General features: G+C 38.7%; 1 protein-coding gene across 1 annotated transcript; it reads right to left on the bottom strand.

The window, feature by feature from the left end:
- Positions 1–218: 218 nt before the first annotated feature.
- WDR63 (WD repeat domain 63) lies at positions 219–24,927 on the bottom strand (the record flags this gene model as incomplete). The annotated part of the gene is made up of 23 exons (XM_010155733.1): positions 219–326; positions 1,684–1,775; positions 2,141–2,345; positions 3,593–3,723; positions 4,159–4,222; positions 5,017–5,147; positions 6,072–6,159; positions 6,910–7,057; positions 8,420–8,493; positions 10,486–10,614; positions 11,192–11,240; positions 11,312–11,445; positions 11,900–11,989; positions 12,093–12,214; positions 13,135–13,325; positions 14,035–14,151; positions 14,434–14,633; positions 16,687–16,848; positions 17,730–17,834; positions 18,386–18,567; positions 22,460–22,498; positions 23,742–23,901; positions 24,813–24,927. Coding segments are annotated over 23 exons (2,836 nt in total), but the record flags the coding sequence as incomplete, so codon positions are not given.

Genomic DNA, 24,927 nt, shown 5'->3' with positions numbered 1-24,927 from the left:
GCTGAACTCGCAGCAGGACCACCTAGTCCACTCTTAAAAATGGTAAATATGAAATAAGGAGCTGCTGAGCTGGTCTGATGGCGTTCACCCTAATATCTGGAAATACTATGGGAAGTTCTGCCTAGCAAAACCAGGTGTGTTTTAAAGAGCCGAGGAAACTAAAGAGTTTGCTTAACTCCAAGTATAACATACTGGTTTTTTCCTCTGTGCCTCCAGCTCTATCTCAGTTCTGTTTTGGCTTGAAACTCTTGATACTCTTGAAATTCTTGTTCACAATACTTCAGATATTTGATTTCTCTTTCAAAATACTCAAGTATGTTGGTATGCTGTGAACACAATGACAAACACTGATCATTACAAGCCCAAAGACACAGAATTATTGCTGATGATCTGAACACTATTACCAGTTTATCTATATTAGAAATATAGATAGCTATATCATTTATCCAAATAATTTCCAACAAAACACTATAAAGATGTGGTTTGAAATCAATTGTATTTGGCTTAAAATGTGCATGGGGTTAAATTATTTTATTACATTGACTGAGTAGAACATCTTTCAGGAACCTGCACTAAAATAACTAAACCAGTTTTAGGTTCATAATTTCAGTAAATTATGAACCTAAATAAATAAATTAAATAAATTATTTCAAATCCTCACTGACCTAACTTAAGGCATGAAGAAACCATAAAATACCACAAATACCATACTTCAGTATTGCACATCTATTTTAAAGGGAATACTTCAGTTAGAATGAATGTAATCTAAATATTAGTGACTGCTCCTAGGTTAATACTTCTGTGCCCTAAAAAGCGTAGTTCCAAAACACATGTAACTTGGGCAGAAGCAATGCGTTCGCTGCTCACGTTACAGCACTTACAGTTGGCTCCTACCTTGCTTTGGCAAAGCTATTTTTTCCTAAAATGAAGCAGCTGACCTGGTGTTACGTTGCTATATACTGTAGCTCTGCACACTGCAAACCTTTATGGTATGTTTGCAAATTACTTAAGTACATGCATGAATTTAAGAGGGGGAGAGGACAGGAAGAACATTCTGTGATGTAAAACTAACAGACCAGATAGCAGGCAAGACTGCTGGACTTGATGAGATGAAAACATAACCTGGATCTGAAAATAGAGATGCTACAACCGTTTCTATTGTTGCCATGGCTGTTTGGTACTGATAGTCCTTATTTCAAAGGAGAATGAATGAGTGGTGATTTAGTAACAGTTGGTTAAATGTGCTCTAAGTGAGCTAGAACCAGATACTAAGATGACTAAGTTGAAGGACTAAATTTAGAGGAAAAAAACCCTATACAAATGCAGAAAGAAGGTGCAGAGAAAGAGAAACTCAGTCTATTTACGTTACTGTGCACTATATAGAATTATTTTGATATATGAAAGCAGGTGTCATTTTATACATGTGTCAAAACAATTTGAACTCCACTGCGTTTTCACAGAGACAGGTTGAAGCAGTGGAATTCTGCCAACTGTCACCCGGGTTCCTGTAGGCGCCACCTATCTGGGCTCTGTGCAGTGCCAGCTTTGCTACGGGTGACCTGCGGAGGACATGGCCATCTCAAAATAATTGCCATCCATTTGAAGGCACATTTTTCCAGTCAGGCCTGTTTCTACGTTGAGTTTTCAGGATAGTGTCACAGAGAAATAAAAATTCTTACCAACCTCATTCCTTGAAGGATGACTTAATATCTGACAGATTTCCAAAACATGCAGTACTCCAAAACCATCAGAAACAGCTAAAAAATGCTGCTTTGCTGCAAGAAATTTGACAAAAAACATGTCAACAATTCCAACAGTAACACACTCCTCCACCCAAACACAAACTACAGAGGGTTCATTTTTGTTGTGATTGGTTTGGTTTATTGTTCACTGCAGCAAAAAAGCAGCAAATTAAATTCCCTTCAAAGTTTATACTGTTTCAAACTCTTCGCTTTATACTGCACTAGTACACTTAAAATCTGATGTATGCATTTCTGTGCTTACAGTGCAGTGTTAAATTAGTGGAAATATGTACTGATCTCTCCCATAAGATCACCTATAACAAGCTTAGTGTGCCTTGGAGTCACAGGCCATTTTACAAACAGGGTGGCCCCGTAAAGTGCGATCGCTATCAACATACTTGAGGTGGTCCAGGGGCTGATGGAAGTGATCCTTGATTCGGAGATGTTCTGCAAATGAGATGGCTCATGAGTTTTCTTCAGTAAGTCCCAGACCTCCATACTCCCATCATCTCTGCCAATGAAGAAAACTCCTGGTCTCGTTAAGGACCACTGTCCCGTGGTATATCTTCCTGCAGAGCATCTTGACTGAAGGATCGGCCCATTCTTATTTTTGTTAAAAAACAAGTAAAAGATAGACTCAACATTCAAACAGCACTATCCACTCACTGCTTCAGACCTCCTATCATTTGAGAACATTCACAATTTAAATGATCCTATAACAAAGATCATATCAGTGGCAAAATTGGTATCACCTTCTGCAGATAAAGAGAACTGTGGAGAAGTAAAAACCTGTCTCGCTTCCAGTCTATGAATGAAATGTGTCTATCTGCTGTTAAAATCTGTGGTCTTGGGATTTTGCCTGGTGCAGCTAACCTGGATTCCCTACAAAAGAGGAACTGTGAAAAAAACCCACGTTTCTTTGTCTTCAGATATGGAAAGACTGCACCCTAAATATGAATTCTTCAGCTGTGTTTAGCAATCACTGCCTTTATTCTTCAGTTTCCCTAGCAGCAGAAATAATTTGTTGAGAAGCTACAGTTTTTACAAGGTTGGAATTAAAGGTCACTTCATTTCTTCATGTCCTGGTTTAATCCCAGCCAGCAACTAAGTACCACGCAGCTGTTCGGTCACCTTCTCCCCCGCTCCTCCAGCGGAGAGGGAGAATGGGGGGAAAAGACAAACTTGTGAGTTAAGAACAACTTAATAACTGAAAGTAAATGAAATAGAACAATGATACCAATAATACTAACAATATGTCATGAAAATAAAGGAAAACAAAACAAAGGGTAGGACTGCTCACCACCCACCGACTGACTGCGGGGCAGAGCCAGAGAAAGAAAGTCCACCCCTGGCCCAACCCCCAACACACACACTGAGTGTGAGGTTTCGTGGAGTGAAATACTCCCTTGGCCAGTCCGGGCCAGCTGTCCTGACCACGTCCCCTCCTAGCTCCTTGTAGCGAAGAAGCTGGTAACACAGGCACAGCACCAGACACTGGAGAAGTCCTTGACTCGGTAGGAACACTCCTTAGTGACAACTAAGTGCACCGGCACCATCAATACTCTCCTCCACGCAAACCCCAACGTAGCCTCATGCTAGCCACTGTGAAGGAAACCAACACGGTCCCAACCAAAGCCAGCACACTCCTGTAAAAGGCAGGTTTACACAGCTATTTCTAAAACAGTTTTCTGAAGCGAAGAAGATAGAAAAGCTTTTCTTATACTCAGTTTGTTTCTAAACTATGACGCTGTGTGACTTACAGACATTTCTGAAAATACAGTCTCTGAGGCTATTACAGTTCTCTCTTGTAGATCTGTCAGTTATGTTACAGCTGTGTTAACGTAACTTACTGTAACCCCTTCTTTCCAAATGGCAAAATTCCGGCCCCCAGCACTTAGAATGATGTCTTTGAAAACCGGAGATCTCTGGAGAGTGTTGACAGCTTTGGTGTGGATGGTGTATCTCTGAACGTGATTCTGTCCTAGTGGAATGGAAAAGGCAGTTGCTCGTAACTATGCTTTGGTGATCATCTTCACCATGGCCGTTACGTGGGGGCAAACAGGCGTGCAGGATCCAGCACGGCCTTCAAAGATATTAGCCTCATTTTTTTTTTTGCTCACAAGGTAGAGGAATTGGAATTGCCACAAATCTAGTTAGTGTCAAGTCTGACTTCCGTGATTTGTGCTAACAGGTAGGTAGCGAGGCACCTGTGATACCAGAGAGGGCTTTTGCTAATCTGCCCTGACAGCTAAACTGCACTCACTTCTGAGGCTGTACTGCTGATTCCCAGTGTCACCAGGGAGATAGGCTGTTACAGCAGATGAGCAAGAACCTTAAAAAGACAGAGTCTAGGTGCAAATATTGTAAAGTTAGGGGTATACTAAGGTTAAACGGGTATTGAGAACCTCGTACTTACTAACTGGTTTTGCTGAGTCACTATCAATTTCTATTTTCCAGTCGGAATAAACAATTTCTCCATCCTGTGGTGCCAGAAAAATCAGGTAAATGCATTTAATATTAAATGTGTTCTGCAAAATTAAAATGAAAGTTTGCAGCCAGTGACTGAAAAAAACACTAACATTTTGGATCACCATACAGTTTTGTTGCTGAAACAGCTTTACTCACCATGATGTATTCAGGGAGTCCTTCCAGCAGAATTAGCTGCTCGATTTTTACAGTTCATGCTTTTTTTTACTTGGGAAAAAGGTGGCTGGAAGCACAAAGGAAGCTAGAAGCCAGATTTTTGTTCCTACATAAACTCAAAACTGGGAAAGATTTTGGAAGTTTAGATACATAGGGTGGGTAGAGGACTATGAATAGGTGGGACTTCCTAAAGTGGAAATAAGTTGTGGGGGAGATTGTAGTATAAATAAATATTTATACTACAGTATAAGTGATTAAGTATTTAATCACTTCACCTGACATTAGGGGAACTCATAAAAAAATATTACTAATCTTATGGCTTCTGGAATAAGGAAAAACTCTTTGGTGCCTGATGGCAGGTAGTTAAGTTCAACATATTTTGGAAATATCTTTCTGCCCTTTGAGTAAGGGTTCATAGTCTGCCAAATATTGGGGGTTTTATTATTATCTTAAGCATGTAGCTAAGTGCATTAAAACTGGAATAAAATGGGGCACGTCCAGAAAGTTCTTTTTAGTTGTGTGAAGAAAACACGCAACTCCATACATTTGTGAAGAATCTATTATTTAATAGTTCAGTCTTTTGAATAGCTTGACTTAACATTTTCATTAGTAATGTATTATTTTCACTTACTTCATTTCCAACAAAAAAGTTGGTGGAGATATTCATTAGCACTTTCAGATTTTTGCTTGAGGGAGTACTCATCTCTCTACATGGGCTGTCTTTGACGAGTACATCTAGTGTGTTCAGAGATTGCACCTTCTCTGAGAAACAGCACAGATACATTTATTTAGTATACACTGAAATGTATCAGATCAAGAAAATCCTTTGTTATGTAAACGTAGTTCATGGATAAGGGGAATTTCAAGAGGCAAGACAAGAAAGACTGTGAAGTAAAGCAGCAGTTCTGCAGGTTAACTGTTTCATGGTGATATCTCCCCATTGCTGCAGCTGCTCTGAAGTCAGTGCTCCCGTACCCAGATGACTACTTTTTTACCCATCAGCATCTCCATAAGAACCATCCTTACGCATCCCTCGTAGCTGCTGCAACTAGGTGCCAACATTTCTGCTCCAGGGAATGGCACAACCTGCCTCCTGCAGCATGTGCTGGAGGTGTGACAGCGTGCACTGGAGCAGCTCAGCTGCTAGAAGGGCATTTCTGGCATGGTTTGCAGTCGTCCCCTCAGGTACTGGCTATCTGTGTGCCAGCTTCCCAGAGGGACCAGTATTGTGTCCGTACCACAGGGGTCTTATTAAGGAGATGCTCTACTATGGAATGCAAAGTGCTAAGGCACCTCTATCCAAAGCTCTACAGAAATACCTACGATATATGCTCTTACTACAACATGGTTTTTCTAAAATTGTTATTCTGTAAGGATACTAATGAAAAAGACATACTGTTTGAGGGATAAAGGGACTCAGTGGGGTTCAATAATGAGCTATTAAGTAAAACCTTCAGAGTTACTGTGCATACAGAACTGCGTTTTGTATGCAATACGTGCACATATCTGCACATATATACATATACATACATATGTATTGCATTTTGAATAACAGCATATTTAAGAAACCTTCTACCCCCAATGCATTTAGCTATGCAACACTTTGTTGCTCAGTTTTCATTATGTATATACTGAAAAATAAGCTTATGAAAAACATTTTCCCCAATAAGGTGTAATAAATATTACCTGAGGTTTTGTAATGATAACGCAGTTCCCTTAAACTAATTCTGACAGGACCATACTCCATGTTGGTATTGCTTTCATACAGGTTTATCTGTTCAGAAAAAACGCATTTGCTAACTCATTTTGGCAGGTCTCTGAGCTACAAGACTAAATGACTTTCTGCTGTAATGGAACAGGTCTTGTCAGTGTATTTGCAACACCCCACAAATGGCATTTGCTGCCTCATGTGCAAGAACAGAGAAAATGCAAACCTGTGATTTTTCTTGTGTTATCCTTTCCCTGTAAGGATTTTGCCAGGTTTCTAGCAAAAAACAGCAGTCATGCTTGTTCAGCGACCATACAAGCTGCAGCTACTGTGAGCAGCATGTCCAAAATGTTTCGTTTTTTTTTTTTACCTAACACATTATTTTCAGCCTCACTTTTTTTTTTTTTTCCACAAACTGCTATGACCACTTTCATCAGACTGACTGTTGGGTTGCCAGTAATTACGGTTCTGTTGGTCATGAGGCATGTTTCACTGTTTGGGACCCACTGAGATAGACAGCACAGCGGGTGAAAAGGCTGAGAGGAACTTAACACTTACTACAACTAGTTGTGCACCTACTTCAGTTTTAAGAGGAAATCATGCTGTCTCTTGTGAGTTAACTTTTCAAAAAGCGTTTTATTGAAGTTTCAGAGGAACGTTGAAGATTTAATTTCATAATCAGAAGGAAATTCAAAAGGAAGTCACAATTTGCTGGAAAATTTAAAGAGTTGGAAAGCAAAAGGATACATTCCTATGGAGTTCTGGCCATATCTACAGTTTGACATGATCTTTCTGTTCTGTATTTGTGTACAGTACCTTTATGAGAGGTTTCCAGCAGAGATCTAGATGCTTTAAAGTATCTAGAACATCAGGGGGCATATAAAGTTTTTTCTCCTCTTTCACTTTCTCAGATGAGGATTGTTCAGCAAGTTTGGTGGCTGGAATATCCCAAAATAATATTGAGCTGCAAAATTATTGTACAATATTACTCCCTGGTTTTGTTTCAAAGTTTCATCTTCCAACTTTACATAGCAATAGACTGAAAAGCAGGCAAATGCTTGGTATTTAATCGCTTCTTTTGTAAATAATGGCATATATTCCTTTGTTCACCATTTCATCGGTTGCTAACTATACCAAAGCAGCCAGATAACATTGATACAGTTTACTTATGGAAAGTTACTGGGTGAAATTACTGGCACTACCTGGGTAAAACTCCTGGAGGCTCAGAGAACTGGACAGAGCTCTGTAGCAAGTAATCTAGTAATCCAAATCGGATCTCATTCCCAACGCACGTGTGCATCAATTTATTTGCTGACATTCAGGGCAAATGGTCCCACTCAGCTGAATCTGTCATCTCACTGGAATTTTCAGTGTTCCTGTTGCCCTACTCTGGACATTGACTTGCAGATTTGGTATAGATGATAGTTTTCCTCACTGCTGACATATCTCTCCCTTTTCTAACAGGAGTTGCTCAGGGACCCGTGCTCTTCATGGATGACATTGTAGTGATTTCCCTGTGCTTATTTTCAGTGAATACTGAAATTTTGGAGGCCTGGTGTGTGAGTACTTTGAGGGGTTTTTTTTCCATGTGCATTACCTGCATTACACTGCAAACAATTTCTTAACAATCGTATTTGCAATCACTGTTCTAACTTAATTCTTGGAATTCTTCTCTGATTTTGATTAGGAAAAATAACTTTGTGTCATTATCTAATTTTTCTGGCTCTGACCCTCCTTTTGATGTAACTAGCAAACATCTGATTGATCCCAGCCATGCAGCCTTGAAGTCTTAAGCCTTTTGCCATCATGAATGCTAAATACTTATTTGGACTTTTTGCATTCTGCTGCCTTGCCAGTCTTTCACACAGGGTGGTATTTACTCACAACCATCATGACTATTTAGTCCACAAAAGAGGAGATTCATACAAAATAATCTTGCCAGCTAAGTCTCCAAGTTTAAATCTAGTTTACAGTATTTCTTTGTCTTCAAAATCATTAATAACTTTTTGTGCAAGAGTCACAGAATCAATGTAAGTGCGGTGGTGTGGCTCTTCAGGCCAATGCATGCGTGACCAACATGCGTCTTAAGGGATACACAGAATATAAACATACACATGTGAGGGTTTTCAGTTATGAACCCTTAATGCCATTACTATAAGGGGCTTAACTGGCTGAGAACTTGATGCTCTTGTCTTCTCCATACAGAATTTCAGCTATTCAGGATAGGCTGATGAGAATCCAGAAGTGTGCTAGTTAAATCATGGAGTGCACTCCATAAAGCTTTCCAAAGGAGACTGGAAGACTTAAGAGTATGTATTGTATATACCAATCAGGGGAGCAGGTTACAAGCTGCACGCAAATTTCAGCTCTGTTTTCAAAAGTAGAACCCATTCCGTTGTCCTAAAAATAACAGTAGTAAGAGTTACAGGAGGAGATGATGATGAGAGACAACAATTCTATCTTTCTAAGTACATAAAATGGGCTTCTAGAAATCAACTCACTGTTTCTGCTTGGGTAAAGCTTAAGAATCAGGATTTATTAACCCGTAGTTATAAAGTTAAGACATTTTACAAATGGACTTTAAGTGAACAGATATCAGCGTTGCCTGTTAGGCACCTGCAATTCTCAATGAAGTCAGCAGGATAAATACTTGCTGGTACGACTGCTGGTACAACCTCCTTAGGTTGCCACGTTTAACCAAAAAGCAGATCATTGAGAAATTTATCTCAAACAGTTAAGTGCTTTGGGAGTGATCGACCTTTGCCAAGGTTACACCACGGGTCATCTCTCTTGAATTATCACTCAGTTAGGCCACACTGCGGGATGGTAGCAGTACCTTCACATGTTAATCAGTAATAGTTTAGTTTGTGTATGTGGGGTTCTGCAGGTTTTATAATATTTATCATTTACCAAGAAGTCATTGTTTTATACCAGATTTATTTTAATCTATTCAGAAAAGTAAAGGAAAGGTGGTGGGTGGGGACACACACACAAGTCATTATAGGCTATGCCTGATCAAATATAATTTCCAGTTTGTGTAAAACATACACATTTTTGACTAAAACTGTACTTACCAACCATGTGGCAAAGTTTCAGCTACACCTTTTTATTTTTTTTTTTTTAGGCTAAATCCTACTCATTTTCATTCATGATTTGCCTACCTGGAGGCAAAATGGTAGTGTCACAACTGTGCCAAATTGAATTAGGTTCTGGGTACAACTTTTTAATACTTTTTCATTGATAATAAACTGCTGGTTTTGGGAACTGTGCCATAAAAACTGCAATGCTGTGCAAAGGCTGACACATATCCCGTGTTTACATAGCAAAAAGCATGTCCCAGTACATGTTGCTAAATACTGATGAAATGATTCCTTTGTCAGTGTTATTTATTAAGCACAGGCTTCCTGTATCTTTTATCCCAAATAAGCATGAAAACAGCTTTCTGAGTCTAAACCTTGGCAAAAAACCCCCACCCAAGCAACAAAACCCACAACAGCATTCTGCTGACCAATCCCTTTCTTCATCTTATACATCTGGTACCAATTAGTATCCATGGGTACTAGCGTAGCATAATTTAATAACAAACAGTTGTATCAGCTTTCTTTTTATGAAATATGTGCACCCTTTTCCTCACTTTTCCAGTAACATTGCTAAGAACTGCAGTATCTATGAAGATTTAAAAATTTGTTTTCAAAAATTAATTTGCATAAATATTTAAAAGATCTTAATTTTCTTCCTTTTGACCTGCTTTTCCACTGTAGTTATTTTGCATTTGACTACATCTGCATTTCAAATTAACTTGGCAACAATTTGCAGTACTTTGACAGTAAATGAGCATGCAACACTCCTGGAATGGGGTTGGACCTTTTAACTACATAGACCCTAAGTACTATGGAGCTTTAAAACCACCACAGAAAATGTAAGCTTTGAGTGCAACAGGCAGCACCTACAAGAATTAAGGTATCTACAGTCACACCATTCTTAGGTACCTAGATATTTAGGTAATTGAAATTATTTCTCTGAATTCTTGGTGACAGGCTGGATTGCTCATAATAGAAATTCATTGTATTTTTAATATAGAAGGCTTATTGTAATTTTGAATTATAATTTTCAGTAAAACTACAGAAATTTTTTCCAGTAGGAGCAGATTCATATCAGGTTGAGAACACAGCACAGTTGTAAAGCACAATGAACAGGACAAGTGGCACCAGATAATTTAAGATTTAGAAAATGCAGTGAGAAATAAAGAAGGCTGTTACAAATAATTGCATATTTAATATTTTATCTTGAATTTACACTGATTTCTCAGGTAGTAAATTAGGAAGGATAATAATATTATAATAAAATGCAATAAAAACAATAAAAGGAAGAAAAATGAATTTTTAAACTCACCTCAAAATATTCTGGCAGCCAATGTATATCTGTTACTGGCTTTTTATGACTATGCTGCATGGATGAGACTGCGCAGTATCTCACTAGAGGTGGCTCTGTGTTTGTCTGCTGGACTTGCACAGGTGATGGCTAGAAATGTTTTAAAAAGAGATATCAGTGTATTTGCAAAATATAATAGTAGACCTATCAAAGAAAAAAGGTTACTTTAAACACTGTTAATGCTTATGCACGTATTTCAGATCAGTTTAGAGAACTTTCTAGGGGTCTAATATCTTCCCTTTGGGAAAAAAAGGGAAAAAAAAGGAAAGCATCAAAACAGGCCTTTGGATACGAAGCTCTAAAAAGATTTCCAACATGCCTCCACAGGCACATACATATCCACTTATGTTATTAGTTCCTCCTCTGCTCTTAGGTCTCTCTTCTGCTTATCCCCTTTATGGTCTCCTTCCACTGAAATCTGCTTCTCATCTTCCAAGCTACCTTCTTTCTGTCCACAAACTTCCACAATGGTTTTCTGTATTACATTTGGCAACAAACGCTGTATGTATTGGATAGGCTTCATCAGGCAAGAATTGAGTATACGCTGGTGCCCATTACAGAACAGCCCTATCAAAGCCCAGATCTGCACAAAATGCAGTAAAGCTATTCAGCTGGACTAACCAGGTAGACATTATCTTGTGATAATGGGTTTATTTCATGAACTCACCAGGTTTCTTATCCTTTCTAGTCCCTCAATGTAAATATTATCTACACCTCTGTTTTGAGTCAGAATACCTCCACCCATTTTTCCCCACTAACTTGTATTCTAACTTTTGCCTCTCTTCACCCCAGACAGTTGTAAGGCAATATATTTAGAATGGAAGAATTCACCATATCAACAGCTGTCATTTTAATTCCATCAGAAACAGCGTTTGTATTTTGCAGGTTTTTTTCATGTTGAGAAATATCCCACAGTACAACCTACAATGAGAAATTAATATATTACAAAGTATTTCATCCTTTATATTAATAAACTTTTTTTTTTTCTCCAAATATAATTCATGGGTGTTTGGGGAAAAATAAGAAATTCACACTCTACACTAGAACTTGCAAAATCTTTAAGGCATTGCCCCTTCAGTCTGATGAAATCAGTAGAAAGACTATACTTGTCTTGATTTAAAAAAAAAAAAAAAGTCTTTACAGCTTGACCTATTTATCAGTACTGCAGAAATGCAAAGAAGCATCATACAGTAATGGCTCAGCTGTAGACTAACCAGGCATAACTTCAGTACAGGATCAGAGAATTTCTGAGGCTGTGGTATCTGTCTTGTGACACTATGTGTTATTATGGATGTTGAGGACATCTCTTCACCCATATTTTTATACTGTAAGAAAATACAGAAGCACCCAACTTTATTAATAAAATTATAAACACCTGTCCATTGATGCAGCCACCAGCGATGATATTTGGATCACTTGGACTGAACTGAAAGCAGTCAATGTCTTCAGGACACTCTAACATTAACTAGAAAGAAGAAAAACAAAATAATTGAGAAATGCAGTTGTGCTGACTGTTTCTTCTCTTGTTAATTAAATATTTGGCACATTTAAAAGTCTTGATTAAATACCTGAGGGTGGATAGGGTCAAAAAAACTCCAAAGAAGTATTACAGATTGCTGCTGCAATGACGTCTCAGAAAGGTTAACTTGCTCTTCGTAAGAAAGCTTTCTTGCTGACACTGCTACAATCCCTGATTGAGAGAGACAACGAATTTTCTCAGAAGAGACAGTTCAAGTTTCAACATGCTGTTAATTATTCTTAGTGACTTGTATTTATACCTTCTGAATGCAGTGGAAAGAAAAAAAGAAAAAAACCCCGCACCTAACCACATATTTATATTTTTCTTTTTACAGATCAACTCTGGGGAAATTATTTTTGATACTTAAGCTTAAGTTATTTAACAATGAGACACAGAACCTAAGGATCAGGATAAAACTCAACTTTTTTGCTACTATGCCTTAATGGTGTAGTACTGCACTCAAAATGATGTGACAGGCATGTAGTCCTGGCCACCCATCATGAATTCAAATCCTTTGTAGCTGAATTAATTTCCTACCCAGGCTGCAGTGTGGGCTATCAGTATGCTGTGCAGCTAGGACAATTATATAGAACTTAATTGTGCCTCTAAGCCTGGCTGTGTAACGCAATAATGCACGGCAGGGAGCAGGAGGAGACCTTTAGTGTGCTTCCTGATGCTCCCTGGCACTCGGCACAGCCATGTCCCATTGTGGCTCTAACATTCCTCACAAGTATTAGGCATGTTACCAGAACCAGCCATGGAGAGAACAACGGTATCCAGAGCCAGCAGAAGGAACTGGCACAGTTGCAGCCTCACTTAAATGAGTCTCATAAGGGAGAAATTTCCCTTTCCTATCATTCCCGCTTATACATTACTGTGAGGGACTTTGCACGGCCTGTCTGAACTCCAGAAAGAATTTGCTGTCTCCTTATTCACTTCATCTCAAATCAGCAATTCAGACATCATACATCAGATTTGATTTTATTTATTTTTTAGTGTAAAAGCTGGTAATTTTATCCAAGGTGCATATTTTATAGCTGTTGTACAATACAAGTCATTCAAGTCTCAGATCAGTATTTTAACTACGTTACCATAAATGGTTGGATGCCAGCAAACACAGCTAATAGTTCTGTCCTTGAGACCATGGAGATCTGTAAATGATTGGTGTGCTTTAAGATAAACATCTGGCTTGCCACCACAACTGCTTTCATCTTCTGCTAGGGCTTTCCAGTCATCAAAAAAAGCGTTCATAATTTCATTTTGCTGCAATGCAATTTCCATTCTGTTTTGTGAAAAACACAGTAAACACTTTCAAGAATCCAGATGTGACTACTCAGTAGTAGAATCACTAACATTTCTGTAAAGAGACAGCTTTTGTTTTGCATGAAATTATGACCACAGTAGTAAAAAAAAAAAAAAAAATAAAAAAAATTATTAATTCCTCAATGATGCATTGCTGTAAGGAAACCCTCTTCCATTTAAATGTAAATAGCTAATTGTACCAACAATTTAGCTGTAGTTCTGTGTGGATCAAGCACAGTGCAATTGTCCAGTTCTTGCACAAAAAGTGTCAGGAAGTGGGGTTTGTCCTGTGTCTAAGGGCTGTAGGGCACCGCTTTTGCTCTTCTGCATAAGCCTCTGCTTAGGTGAGCAGTGTTTGAAAGATCAGCTTTGCAGCTTGTTTGAAAAGATGTATTGCTACCAAACTTCAACAGTTCCAATATCTATTTAAACCAACATTCATGTTTATATGGCATAGACTTCATGTTCATTTTCATAGAGACAAACATTAAGTTAATATTGGTTAATATTAAAATAATAAGCAAGGGAAAAAAACCCCAAACAACAACAAAAAACACCAAAACCAGTATATAGAAGCAAAAAATATATCAGTATTTGACCAGACCAACGGTCCACTCAGACAAGAATTCTTGCTTGTATTCTGTATTATTTCAGGTAGCCTTTAATGTGTATTGCTGCAGTAATTTTACCTTAAATGTACTGATGTAAGAAATTCTTTCAGCTTCTCAGATAGCAGACTCTCTTCTTTCTCTTCATTTGACAACTGCCTAGGAATATACTGTGTGGCTGCATTTTTTGGATAGGTCCTAATCAATTGGAATAAATTTGAATGTCAGTCAGTAGAGAAACAATTTCCAAGGCAGAAACCCACATAATGTGTAAAATTAAAAGCTAAGTATACCCAGTTTTTATAGAAACTCTTTGGAAAAGAGTGAAAGAAGATAGATGCAAACAGAGCATTCAATTCTGTTCTCTTAATCAAGCTGGTAACTGAATAACTCCAGAAGAGTTACTTACACAGCTTTGGCTGAGATGACAAACAGTGCGTAGCTTAATAAATAAGCTGATAAATATTTTCTCACACTTACCATTTTGTCTGAGTACTAGCTTCTCTTACTTTTGGAACCATCTGTATGCCCACATCTTTTTCAAGCATTTTAATACTGAAAGTTTTGTCTTGATAGGATGTGCATTCAACATAACTGTCTGTTACATGTGAGGCATTCTTATCAGTAAATGTAATTGGTGCACCAAACTTCCTGCGTACTCGAGAAATCATATACTTAATCTGGAAAAGAGTTATTTCTGTAGTTAGCAGAGGAGAAACTTTTTGGAAAGTTCACTCTGTAAAATGACAGCATTCATGTAACTGTAGAATTAGTTCTATTGATGATTTCTGCGCTGATATTACTTACATTGCTGCATTTGGAAATTCTGAAGTGCTCATATAATTAACCTCCATATTTAATAGAAAGCAGGTTTGTATTTCCAAAACAAGAAGTTGCCTTTAGGTAATGTTTTGGATTACTGCTATTAGGAGAAAAGAGAATTACATTTTCTGATGCGTGCAATATCAAAACTGCACCTTCAATTAAAGGACTGATTTTCAGGAGGTCTTATGTAGTACTGCATTGCACTTCCAAGATCCAACTTTTCAGCCCTTCCCTCTTAGTGCTACTGTCAACTTTGGGTGAGGTATAGAATTGTAGAACGGTTTGGGTTGGAAGGGACCTTAAAGCCCATCTAGTTCCAACCCCCCTGGCCATGGGCAGGGACACCTTCCACTAGACCAGGTTGCTCAAAGCCTCACCCAGCCTGGCCTTGAACACTTCCAGGGAAGTGTTCACAGCTCCTCTGGGAAGCCTGTTCCAGTGTCTCACCACCCTCTCTGTGAAGAATTTTTTTCCTGATATCAAATCTAAATCTCCTAGTTTTCAATTTAAACCCATTACCCCTTGTCCTGTCACTACCAGCCCTTGGAAAAAGTCCCTCTCCAGCTTTCTTGCAGGCTCCTTCAGGTACTGGAAGGTGCTATAAGGTCTCCCCGGAGCCTTCTCTTCTCCAGGCTGAACAAGCCAACTCTCTCAGCCTGTCCCCATAGCAGAGGTGCTCCAGCCCTCTGAGCATCTCTGTGGCCTCCTCTGGACTCGCTCCAACCGGTCTATATCCTTGTTATGCTGAGGGCCCCAGAGCTGGATGCAGTATTCCAGGTGGGGTCTCAGAAGAGTGGATGGGGATAATACCCTCCCTCACCCCACTGGCCACGCTTCTCTGGATACAGCCCAGGATAAGGTTGGCTTTATAGGCTGTAGTGCCTAGTACCCAAAAATTTGAGTGAGGAGTTTCCTTATAGTGGAACTAGGAAGAAAGAAGGTATGTGGCTTGACTTCTACCCACAAAGAGAGGTAGGTGCTTGATTTCAGGCAACAGAGAGGTATTGCTTTGTTCTGGATTCATAGCCAGGTACTTTTTCCCAACACCTCCTACCGAAGTGGAAAGGAATGTAGTCTGAGAATACTTCGGAGTGAACCTTGCAAGCAAGGTAGGATGCAGAATAGTTGGACTGTGAATGTGGTTTAAATTTAGCGACTGAATTAGCTTTAGAACAATAAGACATCTTTCTAAGCAAGATTTCCAGCTTCTGAGAACTATCAAAGCTTAGCCTGTTTTCCCTGAACAGGGATTTAGGTGTTGAGTAAAAATCACTGATGGACAGTTAAAAGCCTGGAGATGCCACATACATCAGAAGTTAGGTGACAGCTGTGAGTGGATCTACTTTTTGAACATATCATTTTCTCTGTATAATCTGAAGATGTAGTTAATCAAATATGTCCTTCTGTAAAGTCAGCTTGTAATACCTATAGTCAGTAACATTTATTCTGAGGTAGAGAGCCCTTAAAACTGTTGCATGCTACTTAAATGTCATCCATATAATGAAACAGATTGCTCTGGGCTCCATGGAAACAGAACTAGGTCCTTAGAATGTAATTACAATGACTCAACTTGAAATGTGGCCAGATAGTAAACCGAGCAAAAAGTGGCAGAGGTGCTAATGACAAAAGGTGAACAGAACTATTGAAATTCCAGCTTATCGAGTAGATATGTTCAATGCAGTCTCACGTGCCTGGTTTGCAGGATGCAGAGAACAGTTATATAAACAAACCAAAAGTTTCTGCAGCACTTTGAGGTTTTGTTAAAAATTGAGCTATTTCTCTATTTCTCTTTTTTGTTTTCTTGAAAAATAGGATTGCAACTTTCAGTTTCCTGACTTCTATTTTAAGGAACTTAATTTAAAAAAAAAAAAAAAAATATTCGATTAACTAACATCTCTTGTGTCTGACCTTTGTAACAGTGTCTTTAACAGTTTCTTCTTCAATTTCCTTTTCACTGCCGAGAGAAACCCACGGTTTGCGGACAGGAGGCTTATAAGGACAGAATTCCAGAATTCCCTCTCCATTTTCTTCTTCTTTTTCTTCTTCTTTTTTTCCTGCACTTTCTGAAGGCTGTGACTTCAAACAGTGAGAAATGGTACTTTAAAAAAAAAATTGGCACTGAAATGTAAGTATGAACTAGAAACGGAGTTTTCAGTCTTTATTTGCACGTTTTTTACCTTTGTCTTTATGCAGTAAGTCTGGCTGTACTGTGCCCCTGGGAACAATTGGGTTAGGTCCCATTCATCATGCATTTGTGAATTAGAATTTTCCAATAAATGTTACTTATTTAATATTTAATTAATAAAGAAATCCTGTCTTGAAGGCAAATCACTGTTATACAAAAGGAATTTATAATGATTTTCTACATTAAGCCTTCCTGCTTGGAACTGTAATTTGCTTTTCTATTAATTGTTATTTCTTCTGATGCTGGGTGACAAACTCATGTTGAATAATTACATTATCTAGCCATAAACCTTCTCCTATGATGCAATGCACCAGGGGAAATCTTCTAAGTATCTAGAGTCATTTAGAACTCCAGAATGCTTTGAAGTATTATTTGAGGAAAAAATATATATATTGTGAAAAACAAGTATAATATTTCTTGGAAGATGCTCGATATATTATACTCTTTTATTTTTATGTCTGTCTTAGAAACCTGGGTCTTGACAGAGGAAATCAACACTTATGATAAAAATGCAGCCATGAGGGTTATACTGGCCCTCTGAACTAAAATACAAAACTTGAATTCAGTCTTACTCAATATAAAATAAATGTTTACAGTGATACATGTATTTTTTTCATCATCAGATTAACCTTTGGAGAAACATTCTGGTATGCCAAGTACGTGAGATGCTTATGAATACAATACCATTCCTACAGTATATGTTTGAGACAAGATTCTGAAATATGCCTAGATAGAACCATGCTGTGGTATACTTGCATTTTCTTACCTTCAGAAGGTTTTCCTTGGCTTCCTCAGAAGCAACAAGGTAAAAGTTCTGTCCGTACTGCAACTTTGCATCAAAGACCACCAAAAGTTCTTCCCCTGGATATTCCTATTTTAATTAAAACAATTAGTGGAAAACTGAAAGCAAATAACATACAAAATAGACATGAGCCTGTGACTGGTAAAGCTACCACTAGTGTAAATTCAGTGTCTTTGGTCAATCTCGTGGCTTTAACAGAGAATTTCATGTGCTCATTGAAAAGAACAGATGGTTTTTATGTCATAATAAAAATAAGTCTGGGACAACAGTAATCTTTTCATACAGAGAATTAAACAGAAAAGAAACCGTTTTAATGATTCTTAATAAACAGACCATGAATTAGGGGAAGTGAATATATGTGAAGCTCTGTCAGTCCATGGAATCAAAACTAGTAATATTTATGCTACTTTTAGCATGTTTTCAATCTAACGTTAGTTAAAAAAAAGTGCATGTTGAGCCATGAGAAACTTTGAGTTGACAGTGTTCCGTGACCTATAGCCTTTGGATATTACAGCATTAGCGTATTGACACAGAGTCAAGCAAGGACAGATCTTGTGGTTAAAAGAACACACACTCTGAAGGAATGAAGTCTTAAAGTGAGAACAAAATAAGCTACATACCAGGACAACTTTTTTGACAGGGTGGAAATCAGAAATTGTAGATCTTGTTTTCAAATCCTGAATGATGTCCTCTTTTTTAATAACTTTGAAACAATTTTCTTCTGTGACATCTTCATCAATTCGGCAATTAAAAATTTCTTGAGTCTTGCTAGTGAAAACTAAAGGAAAAATTTCTGGGTGGCCTATGAAAGAAAACAAAATTGCTTGATAAACAAATCCAGGGTGGTGTTTAAACATAAACATACACTTTAATAACTCTGGGTCTTTACTGTTTCCTAGCAGAATGCCTTTGAATCTCTCAGGTTTTGGTATTCTGGAAGGCATTGTAATACAAATTACATTTTGAAAATCTTGGAAATGATTCTACCTAACATTTCCTACTTAATTAATGTTATTCCTAGTATGAGGGTTTTTTCCTCTCGGTCAACACGTGATTAAGAACTTCAGTGAAGAGTCATTAATGGACTGCTTTTTAATAGGTTAAGGACACAACTGCATAGCTCTGAATTAAGAGAGCCCTTAAATAAATACAGGCTAGTCCTTCCCTGTAGAGTGGTGCCATGTTAAGCCAATGTTTAATCTAGATGAGGCTTTAATACCTTCCCAAATAAGGATGCTTTTCAATTTTGGACTTTCATCCTCCTCTCATCGAGTTTAGAGTGTAGTTGAGTCTATTTCTCACTAAGCAAGTGAAACCACAGCAAGGTCACTAAGATTAAAGCCAGATATTAATTTTCAGCTTTGCTGGAGAATATATGTCTGTTGTCATTTACACACATGCTGTCTGTTAGGTTCCTTCATATTAACTCAGATTCTTATCCTGGCTCCAGCACCGTTATCTTTGTTGGTTTTAGTGAGGCTGGGTGCAGTAAGGTGACCTGTCAACTGCACTTGCAAACAGTCAGTCTGAAGATAATATACAGTGCTTCTCGGTGAGCGTGTGTCCACTGTATGTGTGTTAACACCATCTTCCCAAATGGCGTTTTCTGCCTTCTGGCTTGCATAGCAGCTATAAGTGATTAAGATTACTATAGGCCCAGATAGTTGAATCCTGCTGCCTAAGAGACTCTTTTCTTCCTCTGCAATACTGCCACGCTAGCGGACTCATGCTCTCTCTCAGCTGCCATAGTAAGAGCATTCTTCATGAAGACCACTATACTTTTGTCTGAGAAGGTGAGTGGATGTTAACTTTGAATGTTCATCTTTTTGATAAACTGGAAAGTCTAAAAAATTTAGGGACATGTACGCATGGGATTTTTATGTACTGAAATGGGCTGGCTTTTTTGATAATAGATGATACCTTCTATCACATTTGTTTAATTCTCTTTTCTTAGTTCGAGTTATTTAATATTTTATCTTAATTCCCAGCTCCTGTAGTATTTTTCTCATTGTGTATTGCCTTAAATTGAAGTTGCTATATCTAAAATAATGATATTCACCAGTTGGCTCAGCAGGTTTTGAGAAGCCATCTCTAACCTAGCCATCAAGGACTGACAAAAAGATAAAGCCTCCTTAATCTCTAGCATTTGGGAAGCTAAATCTCTGCATAAGCCTATCACATAATACATTATGTTTGATGAATCTGACATTTATCCTTTAAAATCTTTCAGTGCTGCTCCTCCACTGCACCCGCTCTGCTAGAGACATCACTAAAATTAATGACACGTATGATGCTTCTGGTACACCCTGCACTATACCAAGTATGATTTACTTGGCATTCACTAGTTATTTTGTAGCACGCACAATCCACTTGTGGCATGCACAGTTCATTAGTTCATTTTCTTCACAAGTTGTAGTCAATATTGCATGACCTTCCTTTTTGATATCTCAGAGATTCCCAGGATTTCTGTGTGGATGCTTCCAAAAAATATAAAACCATAGGGATGTTGATTGGGAAAGGCCTCTGAAACTCATCTGGTCCAAACTTACTGTTTGGTAACACCATACCTAGCCAGAACTCATTTATCTTCCAGAGTCTCTGTGCTTGCCGTTTTGACATCTACTTACTGTAGCTAATGAGAATCTATATTACAGATTCTGTAGAATCATAGAATCAATCTTTTAGGTTGGAAAAGACCTTTAAGATCATCAAGTCCAACCATTAATCTAACACTGCTAATACCACCACTAAACCATGTCGCTAAGTACCTCGTCCACACACTCTTAAATACTTCCAGGGATGGTGACTCAACCACCTGCCTGGGCAGCCTGTTGCAATGCCCGACAGCCCTCTCAGTGAAGACATTTTTCCTAATATCCAATCCAAACATGCCCCAGAACACCTTAGGGCCACTTCCTCTGGTTCTATTGCTTGTCCGCTGGGAGAAGAGACCAACACCCACCTCTCTGCACCCTCCTTTCAGGTAGCTGTAGAGAGCGATAAGGTTTCTCCTGAGACCCTTCTTCTCCAGGCTAAACACCCCCAGCTCCCTCAGCCGCTTCTCACAAGACTTGTGCTCCAGACCCTTCCCCTGCTCCGCTGCCCTTCTCTGGACACAGTCCAGCAATGTCTTGAAGTGAAGGGCCCAACACTGAACCCAGGATTCGAGGTGCAGCCTCACCAGTGCCCAGTACAGGGGGACAATCACTGCCCTGGTCCTGCTGGACACACTGTTCCTGATGCCAGCCAGGATGCCAGTGGCCCTCATGGCCACACTGCTGGCTCACATTCAGCCAGCTATCGACCAACACCCCCAGGTCCTTTTCCAACGGGCAGCTTTCCAGCCACTTATTTCCAAGCCTGCAGCATTGCAGGGGGTTGTTGTGACCCAAATGCAGGACCCAGCACTATGTTATTATGTTACAGTATATAGTATAACATAAGCAGCTGATACTGAAATTCTTACTATTATGAACATTTTTATTAAATGCTGCTTTCCAGTAAAAAGTTTGTACTATCTAATTAGAAGTTTCACACTGTTCTTCTAATAGTAAATTGTGCTCATATAATTTGTAACAGTCTACAGCTCTTTGTGCTCTAAGAACTTCACAGACCACAGCAACAGGTTGCTGGCAGTAGTTCAGATATTATGGCTCTGACTTTATTTGCCACTAGGTGGAGGTAAAATTCTGTCTTACTGACAAAACATTTTTTTTTAAAGTAACACTTTCATCATCTGGGGGATCCCTTATTGTGCGTTTTCATTAATTGCAACTTAGCCATCAGAGTGCAGTTTTCACTTCCACCCATGTGCTCATAGTGTTATGTAGGAAGACAAGTGATTTATGATTCCTTTAAAAACTACCTAGTTTGATTATTCCTAGTTTGCCACATTGATTTAGCTTTTAGTAATAAAAGCTAATTAAGAAGATAACCCTTTGGGCTGTTCCTGTAAACTGTAGATAAATTTTACATTGACATCAATTTAAATGATACCTGATGAAGAATTGCACAAATCAGGTCAGAAGAAAAAACTCACACAGAAATACTAAGAAAAAAAAAGGTTGGTGTTTAAGAAAAAAGAATATACTTCAAATAATTCCGGATTTTAGCTCTTAACTATGGCCACACTTAAAACTGCACTTTTCTTGCACATAAGCTTAAAGAAATGCTTGATAATCTTATAACTTTAAAGGGCAGATTTTTTCCCCTACAAAGCAAAAGATGTTAGTCAAGGTCTATTGATATCTATGATTAAAAACCACAAATGATATGCTAAAATCATCTTCTCACCAGATTTAATAATGATTTGACAAAGATCAAGATTTAAAAATGAAAAAAAATTTCAAGTTTTTCTTTCAATTGCTTAATTATTACTAACTGCAAACATTTTGCACCCATAATTCTGTTGTGATGGTTTTAGTTTCCCATGATCCCAGTTCCTCTCAACCCAAGACAAAAACATATACAAACCCATGCTTGGTTTCAGAACTCCTTGCTGCATCCCCTGCTACTCAAGAGAGTGGTACTGTAATCACCACTGTAATAGCTGCATGTCTTCATAATTTCTAATTTTTCTCATTCGTTAAGAAATCTTTCCTTTTCATTTCCTGGAACTAGTATACACTGAAGCTTCAAAATGCTTAAAGTATTCCAAAGCTATTATTTTAAAGCCCAGTCATCAAAGCACTTACCTATATCAGCCATAGAAAGATCAGTTTCATCTTTCTTACCTGAAATAGAATATGATGTTATCAGTAATTTTTCTTCCAAACAAAGTAACTGTAAAGTTACTATAAAGTAAATATACAGTCTTCTCCTTGTTAGGGTAATATTTAAAATCTCTCCATATATTTAAAACTAAACCATGAAGAGGAAACAAAAAGCAAAGTAATTTCTATTCAGCTCAAAGGTAAAAAAAGAAATAAGTGAAGCCTTTTAAAATAGATCTGTAACTTAAGGAGATGTTAGCATATTTTGAAACTATGGAGATTTAAAACTCATTTTTATTTTGAGCAGGTGGTCTGCATATGAGAGAAGCCACGAGAAAACTGTCGTGTTGTGGTGCACACTGCAGTTTCCATGGCTGAAAACGACACTGACAGCTACCTGCTAGCACGTGCCTGGGGCAATTCCCAAGCCAGTCATGCCATGTGAAGAGGAGAGGAATGGGCAAGGCTCGCTATCATCGGACAGCAGCAGAACTGGGAGGTGTGCAGGTAGGCACAGACGTTGGTCTCCTCTGACCGTGGTGAAGTGGGCAGGCTTGCTGCGGGTGGCAGGGTGCTGCAGGAGTCGGGCTTGCTTCAGCTCCAGAGAGAGGGTCTACAAACCCCACAGCGAGGTAGGACAGGCAGAGATTAGCACTGATGTGCAGAATATTCTCTGCAGATCAGCTATTAATCAGCTGGGAGGGAAAAGGTGGTTGAAAGGCAAACCCCATAAAACAAAACAAAAAAGCCCCAAACAAGAGTACATTCCCACCTTTTCTGAGAATGCACATAAATCATTGCAAAAAAAGTATCTGTATATAGCAAAGGCTCGTTAGCCGTACACTTAATTAACTATACACTTTTGTACACTCTTATTGAACCTTTACAGTGTGACCCTGAGCACTTGAACTCCTGCCTCTGGGGGCACCTCTCTGTCTGATGCTCTCTCTCTGGGCAGTTAGCTTTTGTGTATCTCCCCACTTCATATATATTAAACCTCCCAATTTCCCATTCAGTATTGTTATGGCACCACAAATGATTAAGTCTAAACTACCAAGACAAAGTGCAAATATTGCAACGTAGTTTTGTTCCGTATGTTGGTTACAAAATCATAATCAGTAATTGCAGATCTCTGTCACTTACATAAAATAGCATATTCTAATTTATATCATATTTATTTAAATGCATGGACTGAAAATGATTGAGGTAATTGTCATGTGAGGCCAGATTGCTGCTTGTTTCGTTGCTGCTGTACCTTACATACCAAGCTGTGTTCGTTGTCCCTTCGAGGATCCCTTAGCTCTGTTTTCACCTTTCTGTTTCTTTGCTGAGGTTTTTGGCCCTTTCACAGGGGTCTTGCTGGGTATGAGATTTTCCGACATTTTTTCAGATTTTTCTAGAGAAAGATACATATCATTGATGCACTTTAAACAGATAACAGAACGCACCATGCATGAGTTAAAATTTGGCCCATGACTTTATGTTGCTTATCATTATAGTAGTGTTCTCACCTGCAACTAAAATTATGTTCCAGAATTTTAAATTGTATTTTGGTAAGATACGGAATAGACAGAAATACTTTTTCTATCCAGAGTGATCCAAAACAGTGAAAGGCTAAATGAGGACGGAGGTTTCCCTTACAGAAAGCTCAGGACCTGAGCTATGGTGTGAAGAGTGCGGGTGAAAATTCTCCAGTTGTAAAGATTTGTCCCAATGTTCTTAAGTGTAAAACATTACTCACTTGGACAAAACATTTCTGTGCTTTTCCATTTCCATTTTATTTTTCAGCGCAGCTCTGTGGAGGACAAACTTGGAAAGAAGTTGTATGCGTAATTACATGCAACAACCACCCAGCTGGAGACGACACTGTATAGACTGCTACTCTTGTTTCATTCACTCTGTTTCTTCCCAATATCCAGAATGAGGATGAGAACGGCAGCATAGGAAAGGCTCAGTTCCATTGCCAAGAAGGAAATGCAATACAGCCTGCCCTCTGCGCAGACCAGGCAGCACCCCACCACGAAGCACACTGCCAGCACCATCAGGTGGAAGGTACGCACATGGCAGCCAAGAGAACCACTCAGTCGGGACGGTCCCAGTTCGGTTATGGAAAGTACTAAAAATTGTTTGAGGTTATTGCTGAGCAGCTAGAGGCATTCAGCCGGGATAAGGGCAACAATAAGGTTTGTGTCTCTCTCGTCCATGTTTCCTCTTGTTTGTCTAAGACTGCAAGATGACTGGGAGAGGAACCATTTTTAAATCTCAGTACAGCACCTACAGTATTTGGATGCCATTATGATTTTAACGCTAATAAGAGGAAAGCAGAAGCACTTACAGGACAGAAGGAGACGGCACCTTCAAGGACTGTGTCGTGACACAACAGTTTCTGATGAGCAGGAGCTACAGCCAGTCTGCCCGCACGGGTGAACAGCCCGTTTACTGGCAAGATG

Source organism: Eurypyga helias, unplaced genomic scaffold (genome assembly GCF_000690775.1).
Source record: "Eurypyga helias isolate BGI_N326 unplaced genomic scaffold, ASM69077v1 scaffold16067, whole genome shotgun sequence".
NCBI classification, from domain to species: domain Eukaryota; kingdom Metazoa; phylum Chordata; class Aves; order Eurypygiformes; family Eurypygidae; genus Eurypyga; species Eurypyga helias.
This window is presented reverse-complemented; position numbering and strand designations above follow the sequence as displayed.